Source organism: Mauremys reevesii, linkage group 15 (genome assembly GCF_016161935.1).
Source record: "Mauremys reevesii isolate NIE-2019 linkage group 15, ASM1616193v1, whole genome shotgun sequence".
Lineage (NCBI taxonomy): Eukaryota > Metazoa > Chordata > Testudines > Geoemydidae > Mauremys > Mauremys reevesii.
The window spans coordinates 29,442,419-29,455,500 of NC_052637.1; the positions used below are offsets into that span (position 1 = coordinate 29,442,419).

At 53.3% G+C, this 13,082-nt stretch overlaps 1 protein-coding gene across 2 annotated transcripts in view; it reads left to right on the top strand.

Moving 5' to 3' along the window:
- The window catches only part of QRICH2 (glutamine rich 2), a 49,570-nt gene extending 38,026 nt beyond the window's left edge, over window positions 1-11,544 (top strand). Inside the window, exons 16-20 of one of the 2 annotated variants that reach the window (XM_039501937.1) lie at window positions 588-800; window positions 2,757-2,922; window positions 7,110-7,197; window positions 9,321-9,443; window positions 11,278-11,544. In XM_039501937.1, the coding sequence (XP_039357871.1) occupies window positions 588-800; window positions 2,757-2,922; window positions 7,110-7,197; window positions 9,321-9,443; window positions 11,278-11,480 (793 nt within the window). In that variant the 3' untranslated portion in view covers window positions 11,481-11,544. The remainder of the gene's footprint in view (window positions 1-587; window positions 801-2,756; window positions 2,923-7,109; window positions 7,198-9,320; window positions 9,444-11,277) is intronic. The other variant, XM_039501939.1, reaches the window with a different exon arrangement.
- Window positions 11,545-13,082: the final 1,538 nt, after the last annotated feature.

Genomic DNA, 13,082 nt, shown 5'->3' on the forward strand with positions numbered 1-13,082 from the left:
GATGCCCAGCCCCACATCACACGAACAGGGAAACCCAAAACTCTTTTCTGTGGCGGAAAGAACAAATCACTTCAGCCAGTGTGCAATGAATTTTGCGAGATCTCAGCCCCGTGGAATGTATCCACAGGAGAGAACCCCGCACAAGTGTTTGGTTGACGTCTCCTCCCCGAGGTAAAGGGCTGAGTAAGTCCTGAAGCGTGAAATACCCTCTCAGATCGGAGGGGTCGCGGCTGCACAGGGCTGAGGCTCATCTGCGTGAGGGAAGCCTGCTCTGCTGCTAACACTGCTTTGCAGATGACTAGAGGACTTCAGTGTCCAGTGCTGTCCGGGTGGCGTTTCAGCCACCTTTCTCAGCACTCAAATGGGCTGGTACAGCCCGGCTCACCTGTCCTCGGGGTCCTCATCCAAACAGTGTAATAGCCCGATCCTGCCGCCCTGCCGCATGTGAGCAGCCCCCGATAGAGCCCACGGGACTAGTCGTGTGAGCAAGGCTGGGGGACTAGCTCTAACAGCGTCCCAGCCCTGGGTAACCGTGTGACGTCTCCTTTCCTTTCCCCTCTCCGAACGCATCTCCTCCTCCGCCCCAGTCTGAAGTTAGGGCTTAGGCCCTACCCTCGCTTGGACGCGCTCCAGCTGGAGAAGAGCGCGGGCCTTGGCAAGCTGCGCAGCATCCACTCCAAGATGCTCATGGACATAGAGAAGGTGCAGATCCACTTTGGGGGCTCGGCGAAGGCCAGCAGTCAGATGATCAGGGAGATAATGCAGTCGCAGTGTGTCAGCCCAGGCCAGGATAACAAACGGTAGGAGAGCAGGTCTGAGTAGTGAGTATATAGCCAGAGAGATTGGGGGAGGGGGGCGCTTATCCCTGCCCACACGAAGAGCTCGGGCACATACGCATTCACCACAGTAATTGCTGATAGGGCAACGTGATACCTGCTGCGTACAGAGCCAGGAGAGCCTCAGGTGATGGGCAGTCATCAGCCCGGCCCCAGTCATTACGCAGCCTGTGGAGGGGCAGCTGGGAGGGACTCACCCTCTTTCCTGGCTAGTTGAGCACGGCTGGACGGATCTCACTTCCCTCGGTGCAGTGCTCTCAGATACAGACAAGCTGTGCTCTCTACCCGCCGAGGAAGATCTCTCCCCGCAGGCCGTCCCGAGGCGAGGGTACCACACTGCAGGAGAGTCCCAGCGCAGAGTAGGGTTAGCTATTCAGCAAAGCAGGCAATGTGACCAGCCAGGGGTCAGGCCCTCTTTGGCATCGTAGGCACACAGGACTTGCCCTAGTGGGTCAGACCAATGGTCCAGCTAGTCCAGTATCTTGTCTCCAGCTGTGGCAAGTACTGGATGCTCCAAAAGAAATGATGAGAACCCTCCAGTGGACTGGTATAGGGACAGTTCCTTCCTAAGTAATCCTGAACGGGTAGCAGTTGGCTTCTGCCCCCGAAGCATGACCATTGATATCTCTTATAGACTTTTATCCTAGGTGGCGTGCATACTAATCGTGGAACAAACAGGGTCCATTCTGATCAGAGGGGAGAGCATGTGAGGGTGGGGGCGTAGAAACAGCCCCTCGTAGTCAAACTGGCCTTTAGACACCAGAAGAGTTTGGGGGGGGGGGCGGAATATTTTTTTGGCTCCAGTTGCGATGAAGCATGGATCTTCCTCTTGTGAGAGATCCTGGGTGCTTTTAACTGTTGTATTTGAGATGGGCCAGGTTCTGCCCCAGACCTACTCCCTTACCTCCGCTCCGGATTGACAGCGCTGGTCATTAGACCCGTGCTACGGCAGACAGCCCCCCTCTAATGGAATTCACCCCAGGGCAGGCGCACAACATCAGTTACCATCAGTAAGGCGGGCCTCAGACTCCAGCCTCCTCCGGCAGGCTGAGCCAAAACCCTGGATCCAGACTTTGGGGAAAGTTTTAAATTTGGATCCAACTTGGCAGCTTGGGCCCCTCTCTATAGGTCAGAGGAGAATAAGAGGAGACCCAAAGAGCCCAGTGGGTTGTCCTGAGGGGTGAGTGTCCACACGCAGGGCTCCAGCAGTAGCAGCCAGGAGAGCTATGCTCTATTTAAGGGGTCACTTTCAACATCCTTTGAAGGTGACCTGCAAGGAGAAGCTAGTGCCTGAAAAGATTTTTTTTTTGTTTGGTCTTTCTCCTTAGAAATGTCCAGTCCCTGGTTTTGTTGGAGGGACTCATCCGGGATCTCTCAGCACATAAATGAGGGGCTGAGAGAAAGGTGTTGAGACTTTAACATAGACCACTTTTCCCCCAAGGGTTTGTCAGGATTTGAGTTAAATGGATGCTAACAAAAATGTGCCCATTGTTCTAAACAGGCTGCACAAAAGTCACTTCCCCTCTCACCAATCAAGAGTCAGTTTCATGGTGTCTCAGCTGTCAGGATCTTACCGGGTCTCCAGTTGTCCACAGAAAAAACAGGATAGGCAAGCTAGCAATGTCTAGTTTACAGATATGCAGGATGTTTTTTAAGAGCCATACTCCTTCCAGGCGTTCTTTGTCCTTCTTAAAGCCGCAATAAAGGCCACACACCCAGTTACTTCCCCATCACAGGTCACTGGTAACACAGGGGCGTGGCAGCAGGAGGTTTTTGTTTCTATGGTGACTTACGAAGATAGAAAGCCTGGACTCCAGAAGCCAGCTCGGTTTTGCAGTGTGCGCTGGAGCTGGGCTGTCAGGGAGGCTTTCTGCTGTTTACCTGGCTGAGTTTGCAGCGTTGCTGTTCACTGTCCCACAGTGACAAGATGGCGGAGATGGCAGAATATGGTTACCTGTCCATGCCTCGGCGCTGCGGCGGCAGCCACACCCTCACCTACCCCTACAGGCGCTACACACGGCTGCAGCAAATCGCCCAGTGTATGCCGGTGCATCCCGAGGAGACTGCCATGCTGACAGTGATGAAGGTATCTGGGACTGGGATGGCAGGGAGGGAGAGAGATCAGGAACACAGCTGGCCTGATTCTCCACGGGCCCACTCCTTGTGTGACCATTGACACCAGTGCAAAGTGGGTGTAAAACAATACCTGGTCACGACAGAAGTGCGCTGTGCTCTCACTTTGCACTGGGCTCCAGGGATATGCAAGGCAAGGGAGAACCAGACCCGGAGGTTCCCCACCTGGGGTCTGCAGTGTGCTTGCTGGTGGTACCCAGAGAGCTGTCTGGGACATGGGGCTGGCCCCCCCACCTCAGTTCTCGCTGGTGGATCACCAGAAAAACAGTTATATTCCTAGATACAATCTCAGGTCAGATGGCCCCAGAGCCGGTCTGGATCTTGTATACAAGATGCTAATAATTTTGAGTCAATAAAATGTATCTTCTTCATAAATCTTGACTACGCTCGAGACGTGTTGCCAAGACGTCCCTCGGTTGCTAACACCACTTCAGCTCCATGGTAGCCGTAATGTTGAGCCATAGATGGGGCTGCTGCCAGAATTTTAAGTCCCAGGTCATCTTACCCTTCTCAGAGCAGGTCTAAAGGAAATAACTTAGATAATTTTTTCACATCTTAAACCGCAGCAACCCGGCTTTTGCTACCAGTATTGCTAATCACAGTGGAAAAGTCTCTGACTTGATCCAAACAGGCTGTTGTGGTTTCCACTGGGAAATTTAACTTTTGAATCATCTGGCAACGTAAGGCTTTTTAGAAATCTTCCTTTAGCCAGTGCCCTGAGTGTATCGCAGCTGTTGGACCAGAAATGGTGGTCAGGGCTGGTGTGAGAATTAGCTGGAGCTTTTTAATCACCAGCTCTTCCAGGAATAGGAGATGCAGGAAATGTTGGGGGAAGGAAACCCTTTGGGCCAGGTCTCAGCTGCATGAGTGTGTGTGTGTGTGTGTTGCTCTGGTACTGTAAAAAGGCCTTACACAGGCTGGAAACACCCCCATAGAATTCCCTGGAGCAGGAGGCCTTCTGGCCAGTGCAGAGCTGGTGTGAAGTTTCTACACTGACAAGAGGAGTGTGTCAGGCTTGCCTGGGGTACATTGCACTGTCTGCTCTTGGTTTCCCAGGGGCGGTGGGAAGTAGAAGTCAGAGGAGCCCTGAGGCTGCTCCAGTTTATACTGGGGACCAGGCAGACCCAGCAATAGCCTCAGAATAAGGGGAACATGAAGCCACATTATCCCCCAAATCCCTGCCCCAAGTACGGGACTGGAGTAGTTGAGAATCCAGCTGTTTGTTCCTAACCGAGTTCCTCCTGAATACAGAGGGGCTTGGAGTATCTGGACTCTCCAGAATCCCTAGCACCCAGAGACTCTGAGCACCAGAGCTTATTTCTAGCTTCTCTAGCAGTTTCTAAAGAAATTCCACCCTTCCCTACCCCAATCTTGGGTGCAGAATAACCCCCCAGTGAGTCAGGGACAGCAGATGCTCCAGCTTCTGCCTCTGTTTCCCAGTTCCACCAGCTCCTGACTGGGGAGGTCCACAGGGGTCAGACTAGACGGTTAGGATGATCCCCTTTGGCAAAGATGGCAGCACTGAGAGTGAAGCAGGAAGCGATAACACTCCCTCTCCTCTGCCCCCCACGAACCCTGCTTCCACATCGCCCCAGCTGCCCGTTGATATGCGCCTGCCTCCCAGATACATCACCCCTCTGCAGTGCCTTACCTCCAGTGCTTCGCACAAAGGCCATTGCCAGGCCTGTCTTTGTGACTGGCCAAGTGGCTAGAACACTGGACTGGGACTCAGAAGAGCTGGGTTCCGTCCCAGGCTCAGGGTGTCCTTGGGCAAGTCACGTCACCTCCCTGTGCCTCGGTTTCCCTATCTGTAAAATGGGGGCAGTGATCCTGTGGGGTGCTTTGTGATCTATTGATTGAAAAGTGCTATGTAAGAGCTAGGGGTTGTTTTTCTTACTGCACCTGCTGCTTTTCAGGAGACCTTTTCCCTCACAGGCCTGGCCACCCCGTAGAGTCCAAGATGGTCAGAGAAGTCTCAGTCCCTGGGAAACAAATCTCAGGGCTGTATCCCCTGTTAATAGTGTGCGTACAAGCCCACAATTAATTCCCTGTGGCGGGTGGGGGCAGAGAAAGAAAGACGTGATTGGAAACACCCCAGACATGGGGTTGGCGCCTGTTCCAAAAGGGACACAAAGTCCGGGCGTTCCCAGGTGCCTACAGCCCCCCCCCAAGGCCCTGTACGGTGTGCTGACATGCCTGGTTCCTGCGCACTGCTGTCAGTCAGAGCCGGCTCAGCCCTGGGAATGCACATTGGAGCCTCCTCACCCCCGCTCCACCTCCCCTGGCCTGTCGCTGCCAGATCCGAGTGAACAGAGCAGTGTAATGGAGGGGGAGGGAGTAACAGTGCGAGGTTGGGCTGGGGGATGGGGTAACAGCAATAGAGAATTGCGGGGGAGAGATGGACTATCCAGGGCTCTCAAAACTGAGAATGGGAGTAAGAGAGTGAGACAAGGTGATAGGGACGAGGATGGTGTGATGATGGAGAAGAGAGGTGGCTTGGAGGGGGAGGGGGGAATTAGTGGGCAGAGGAGCGGCCTGGGCCCTACCTGCATTAAGGAAATTCCTACTATCTCAATGTGGTTACATCAATGTGGTAGCAACACTGCACTGATGCAAAGCTGGGCACGTAGCTTGATCCCATCACTCAGTGATGTACTTTACCGCAGGTGCAAGGCGCACTCTGCATCGGTGCAGCACATCCACACTCGAGCTTGATACTAGTGTAACTCCCTTGATGTAGCAGTGCACATGTGGATTTCCTTAATGTGGACGGTGCCCTAAGTACAGAGGGTTCGGCGCAGGGCAGCATTCCCGAGCGATACTGACGTTTTCTAGTAAATACGTGAGAGCATTGCGGAAGGGAAAGGAGGTGACTGCAGGTGTTGAACCCGTTCACTCTGCTGCTGCATAGGGATCTGGAACAGGTATTCTTCTCTGCCTGAATGGAGGTTAGAAATGCTAATAACCCTCTGGGGTTGGAGCCAAATCCATTCTGTTTAGGTGCCTGTATTGTGCCCATCCCTAAGATATTTGAGCATCTTCCAGAGTTAAGAATAAACCAGTAGTATCTGTCATGGGACATTTCCCCTCCCTTCCTCCTGCCAAGGGGAAAGGTTTTGTCCCTGCGTCTTTACAATGAAATATTAGCACCCTCTTTCCAATATGCCACATGTTGCTTTGTGGAGACAGCAAGATTGAAGCAGTAGATCTAGAATAACTTTCTCAAACATGCCTAGGTGAGTTAGCAGTGAGTTCGGAGCCTAAGGCCCCCTGAAAATCAACATGATGTCGGCTCCTAAGTGGTTTAGGAACTCTTGAGTCCCCAGTGTAAATCCAGAATAACTCCAGTAGCCTTTTCAGATCCGAGACCAGAATCTGGCCACCTGGGTGTAATTTCCTTTAATGTACATTTCAGACCCTGATGTCTCTGATGCCTGTTCACCTTTTGGTAGAATATTGTTTGCTCTTCCGTGGCAGGACTCCTCTCAGAGAACAGATCAGGGTTTGTATGGAACTATGGGAGTCACTGTCACCCTCTCTCTAATACCAGTGTCGTGACTGTCGAAGACCATGCGTACACAGAGGATGGGACTGATATGTGTGGCCCCGCTCTGGACAGTGACTACATACAAACAGCCACTGCTGACTTTAGTGACTGAAACAGGTTGTTACTGCTGTTAGCCCTGGAGAGCCAGCACAGCTCTGGGAGCATGAGCTGGGTTCTCTTTTGTCTCCTCAACACACCCGTTAACCAAGTTCTGACTGAGGATGGAAAGAACCCAGCTTGACTCTCAGATCCCAAGTTGAGTTTGGAGGGCGAGCGGTTAGAGAAGCTAGTGGTTTACTTGCAGATTGATCTGGAGCCACTGAGAAGCAGTAGCCAGGGGGCCCCAGCAATGCTGTTCTTACTGAGTCACTGGTCTGCGTCGAACCCCACCCTGAAATGACATTTTTGATGCAGGACGGTAGATAAATGACCACTGAGCCAACCTTTCCCCTGGCCAATGCCATCCAGCTCATTCCCAGGGGTTTTCACTGTTTTCTTTTAAAAACGCTGGGCATTTAAAAAGAACTCCGTCCCCAAGTCTGACTTTAACCACCGGCACTGACACCAATTCTGTCTTTGCATTTCCTTCCTAGCATGAAGAGGTGGATATCCTAGGCCTGGATGGACACATCTACAAAGGGCGGATGGACACTCGGCTCCCATCAATTTCAGCCAAGGATGGTAAGTCTCGGATCCCCTGTATGTTTTCTTTGGGGAGCCTTTGTTTGCCTCCTGCCTGTTGTTGATGGAATGCCACTGTTTCTTTATCGTGCTGGCCAGACAGAGACTGAGGAATGTGGGATTTAGAGCAGAGAAGGGTATTCCCTCTTTCGTCCGTTCCTCCAAACCGGATCTGCTGTCCACGTGGCACCCTGAAAAGGGCCACTGGATGATGGGCCCCCAGCACCTCGGTATCCGAGCACCTGACAATCTTTAATGTATTTCTAGCCTCAACCACGCTGGGAGGCAGGGCTGGGCTGTTATCCCCATTGTACGGATGGGAACTGAGGCACACAGAGTGACTTGCCCAAAGTCACACAGGAAGTCTGTGGCGGGATTTGTCCCAAGCTAGCACCCAAACCACAGGATCGTCCTTCATCTTGATTCCTTGGATGGAATCTGCTGCTCGCATGATCTCCAGCCCTCTCCCCAACCCCTGTAAATCCGGTATCCTTAAAACAACAGCTTGGGAAATGGGAGGTATGATCTCCCTCGGAGCCTGCTTCAGCGCTCTGCTCGTCTCAGACCTAACCGTTGGGTGGTTCCCATCCTGAGTCCAATGGGGGCGTGGAAGCTGTGTTGGTGCCCTTTGTCTAGAGTGCGAGGTAGCTCTGTGCCTGCTAGCTGGAAGGCAGCAGGGATTGTCACCGGGGATAGAGGGGAGCCTGTCCCCCCAGTGCTCTGGGATACCTCATTGAAGAGGGCAAGGCTGGCTGCCTTGGGAGCACCGCTGAGGACCCAGAATGCTTTGCCCTGGTGCATTAACCCTTCCTGTTCCTCTAGCCCATGACTGAGATGTTGCCCCCTCCACACAAACACAGCTCACCCAAGCTGGAGGCAAGACGTGAAGATTGTGCCCCTACTGCCCCCTGTTGGCTGCCGTGGGAATGGCTCCCAAATTCTGCAGAGATGGGCCAAACTTCAGCCTATGCAAGAATGCGCAGGGCAGTGGTGTCCTGCCACTGAGTAAGGGGGAGCAGCCAATGGGACACTGGGAGGGGAGGGGTCAGAGAGCAGCCAATGGGGCTCATGGGGTGCTGGGGATTCCCACCGGTAGCCAGGGCACCACACCAGAGCATGCAACTGAGCCAATCAAAAATGGGAGAAAACTGGATCCTCAGTCAAGCGTCCCGTCTGGCACTTGGGTGCATCATTCCTCTCTTGGAATCACTGCCAGGTGACAGCAGCAGCTTGAATGAACTTGTCCTTCCCTTACAGTCCCGGTAGCTCATCTGTTCTCCTGTAGACTTTGCCAGTTACATAACAACATGCCCGAGGCGGGCGGCGGTTTTGGCAGGGCAGAGCAGTGTGTGCATGTTCAGATCTGCATGCTAGTCCCCAGGAATAAGGAGAGCGCCCAAGGGGCTCAGCAAACGCATCAGGTCAAACCTTTCCCCAAGGAAATGAAGGGGCAAGAACTCTGGGGTCTTTTCCTGCCTCTGCCACGGGCTGGGGAAATTGCATGCTCACTGCCTCAGTTTCCTCATTTGTAAAATGGGGAGAATAAAGCTTCCTAGTGGGGTGGAGGCAGGGGGATTGTGTGAGACTTGACTCATTCATGTATGTAAAGAGCTTTGAGATGCTGGGCTAGAGGACACTGTAACAGCACCAAGCAGTATTGCAGCACTGATTCCGTGTGAGCAGGGAATGCAGCCCCCTCTCAAGTAGCTTCTCCCTAGCACTGAGTGCTAGTAAACTCCCCACGAGGCATTGTGTTAATTCTCCTATTCACTTCTCTGCAAGGTACACTGCGATCTGCTATTTTCCACTCATCCCAGCTTCCTGTTCTTTGGGTGGCTTCCTGCTGTGTGGCCACACGCAATGGGGTCCCACAGAGACTCTACCCTGAAAGGTCCTTGCACAGCAGATTCTCAGGTCACTGACTTGAATGGAGTTCCGCCAGGTCCAGGAGATTCCCTCAGGGATGCATGTAGCCCAGAATGTCTAAGGCTAACACCCATCTCAGATCTGCGCAGCTCTCCCATGGGCAATCCTCTGCGGGAGCTGAGCCACCATTACCTCGTGGCGCCACATGGCTCCAAGAACTGTTGAAAGCCTCCACTTACCCATATGCTTCCCACCAGGTCCTTTGAAGTCCAAACCCAAGATGTCCCGGTCTTCATCACAACGGCAGCCGACCCTGATGGACGCAGCCGGCATCCCAGCACGCCCGCACAGCGCCAAACTGTCTTCCCCCAGCAATTCAGGTACCTCGTTTAGGTCTGGATGGGAGCTGGAGCCCCTTGAGAATTTACTATCTGATGAGCATGTGCTACTGAGAGGCTCCTAGCAGAATCCTCTGTCTCATTCCCTGTGTTCCTAGCAGAGATTCCCCCCACCTGGAGCTGGGGTAGGTTATGCCAGGCTCTGTGGAGGCGCTGTGGTGAGGAGGGTTCAAGGACGCTTCCCTGCTCCCGAGGGACAAGACACACTGGAGTCCCCACTAACCATGGTTAGCACAGGAGTATTTGTGCCCAGCTGCTGCAGCAGCAGCCAGCAGAGGGGGCATGAGTTAAAAAACAAACCCATTTCCCATTACCGGGCTGAGGCTGTTTGCCAGAACATCAGCGATGACAAAAGCTGACAAGGAAATAAAAGCACCCCTGGGACACTGACAGGCTCTGTAAACAAATCGGGGGGTACGCCGGGGGTGGGGGGAATCACTGGGGCCCTTGCTCCATCCGTGGGGAAAGCCCATGGAGGGACAAGGAACAGCCACATGCAAAGCTTCCTCCCTGCCATTCCATCAGGGATGTGGCTGGGTGGCCCAGCCCCCTGCAGGTGTTTCAGCCCCCACCACCCCACCCAGCTGAGATCTGCAGGTGGGAACCTCCCCAGTGCCCGGTGCCGCTCCACATCCTCCCCACAGGCAGTTGCTCCAGCACCCCACCCAGTGGGGATACTTGCTGCATAGAAGGGGAAACGCTGCTGATTCAATCCACTCAGCTGCTCTCTGGTTCCATCCACCCTGAAAAAGCCCACACATGGGAGCTAGAGAGATGGGCCATGGGGGGATGCAGCAGCGCTCCCCGTCCCAGATGCAGGGCCTTTCCTGCCGTGCCGTCAGTGCTGTGTGGCTGAGGGCAGCCTGCGGCCCAAAGCAAGAAGGAAAGACGTGTTCTTGATTCCAAGCTTTGTACTGGTGCTGGGGGGGAAACGACCAACATTGCAGACTCTTCTAAACTAGCGCTCAGCGGTGTCCTTCATAAAAACACCCTATGATGGATGGATTTGGGATCTGTTGGCAATCCCTGTGTCAGCCCATCCATCTGTTCATGTTGGTACGGGTGAGCTGCGTGATGCTGCAGAACCATGTGATCTGAGCCGTGATTTAAAACACGACCGGCTAGAACAACTGTAATAGAATCTGGCCTGAGTGAAAAGCTTGCTGGGAAAGCACAGAACCTCTCAGCACAGCTGAGAGCAATATTCTCCTCCCACCATTACAACAGAGACACACAGCATTTGACAGTGGACATGCCTTCGGCAGGAAGAGCACGTGTTTAGCTTGGTAGAATTGGGTATGGAAAGAAAGAAGGCAAAAAGTTTGATTGGACAAATAGATTTAAAGCAGCAAGGATGGAGGAAAAGATCCATCAATAGATATGTGAAATAACAGATTGCATTGGGCTGAACTTCACTCAGAGGGACAAATTCTCTGCTTCACTGAAGCCCCACACTTAATTTGCACTTCAGCGGGGTCTCAATAAACAAACATGGAGTGGTTGTCAGGAGCAGGCTTAGGACGTGGTGGAAGGTAGGGGAGATGGATGGATTTGTAGAAGAGCATGTCGATGAATGGGTGGACAGAGGCATAACAACTGATAGTTGAAGGATAGAAGCCAGGTAGGCGAATGGAGGGTGGCTGGATGTAATAATGGATGGAAAAGCGGCTGGATGGGGAAGGATCAGGAAGTGAGGGACAGGGAAGGCAGGATGAATGGGTGATGAGTACAGAAACAGAGACATGGCCCAGGATGCACAGAAAATCAGACAGCTGGATAATCCGTCAGTTAAATTGTCTGCAATGTTTCCCTGTAGGTACAGCTAGGTCGCTAAAGGACAGGCCCGTGTCATCAGAGGGTCGACTGTCCCGGGTGGACCTGACCCATCTATCAGCCTCCACACCTCCCCCTGAGGAGGGAAGAGAGGATTCTCCCACGCAGGAGAAAGAAACCCTAGAGCTTCAGCTGGACCTTCCCATGCGCCGGCGATCGGCTGAGCAGCCAGCTCCGTTACAGTGACTGCGATGGCAGGAAAGCAGCGCTCGCTGACGGAAGCCAGGCAATAAAGAGTGAGCAGAACAGAGAGGAGGCTGTGTACATGCGTCGCAGTGATAGGAACAGGGAGCTTTTTGTGCAGTCCCTGCGGCAAACAGGACCCAGGGCTGTTCCACGCAGCAGCACTGTGAAAAGGCGGAGGTGGGCAGCACAGTCAGTCGTGAAAACAATTCATCCCTGGCCTTTGCAAATCCTCCCCTCGCCGCTGCTAGCTTTGCCTGAGTAGATTTTGCAAATACCAGATCTTCTGCGTAAGCCAGTTTGACACCGGCTCATTTCAACCCCGGGGATCTTGCACTGTCCTTTTTATCACAGAGCCCGACGCACCTCACGGGCAAAGGGGAGTCTTTGAAACCGAACTGTTGGTGACTTGTTTGAATAAAAAGCACCAGAGCAGAATGCAGCCCAAAGTTCTCCCCCACGTAGGGTGACCAGATGTCCGGATTTTTTGGGTCTTTTTCTTATATAGGCTCCTATTACCCCCTATCCCCTGTCCTAATTTTTCACACTTGCTGTCTGGTCACCCTACCCCCACGGCCCACCCATTGTCCTCCTTGGTGGAGAGCTGTGGCTCACTACGGGCCCTAAGTAGCTACTTGGAGTGCTGCATGCTGGGAGCTGTAGTCTTCATAGGCTGCACCTTAGTACTGAAGAGGAGGGTAGGCTACAGTCTGCTCTATTCTGTGCACCTTGGCGGTGGCCCTTGGGAAGCCCCCTAGCAAACGACTAGTGCTGCCCTCATGTGAGCAAAGCCTGAGCTCCATTACCAGTAAGGACTGGTCCCCCTAGAAGTCAAATCAGGGTTTGTGGGGCAGGCAGGGAGGGGATTGAGCACCAGGGTAGCTGCCTCCCCTCTCCCAATCCCTTCACACAGTGCTCGATCCAGCACGGGCTTCTTGCAGCTGTGCTCAGACTGGAGTTGGCAAGAGAGCCTGAGTCAGAGCGATCGTTTCTAAGCAAGGGGCTACACACTTTGGGTGACTGCCGCCTTTGCTACAGCAGGGCAGTGCCCGTGCTCCAGAAGTCATTCAAAAAGAGTCTGTTGTGCTGTCGTTTCCTCCTCCGGTGCACGCAGAGGCCTCTCTGATCAGACCTGCTCTTTCTCCCGCACAGGTCTTTGCTTCCCTGAACGCCTGGGCCTCGGATTGGGGATCAGGCAAAGGGCACCGGCCCCAGCTAATATAATCTACACTTCCCAGCCCTTTGTTTTCTTTTCTCAGTGAGGAGGGAGGGAGGGAGGTGATAGTGCTGAGTGATTTGAGGAGGACAGGTGGCCTGTGGATAAGGCACAAGACTGAATGTCAAAGCCAGGTTCAATTCTTAGCTCTGCCACTGACTTACTGTGTGACCTTGGGTGGACTCCTCCGCCCCTGTATGCCTTCATTTCCACCGTCTGTAAAAGTCCCTGTTGTGAGGCCTGCTTCATCCATGCATAAAGCACCTTGAGATCCCTTGATCTGTGGAGCTGTACAAACGCAAGGGGATGCTATGAAGGGTTACAAATAATCCCAGAGCTGGGGAGACCGATGTCTAGAAAACAGACAGGAAAACCCCACCCTATAATCC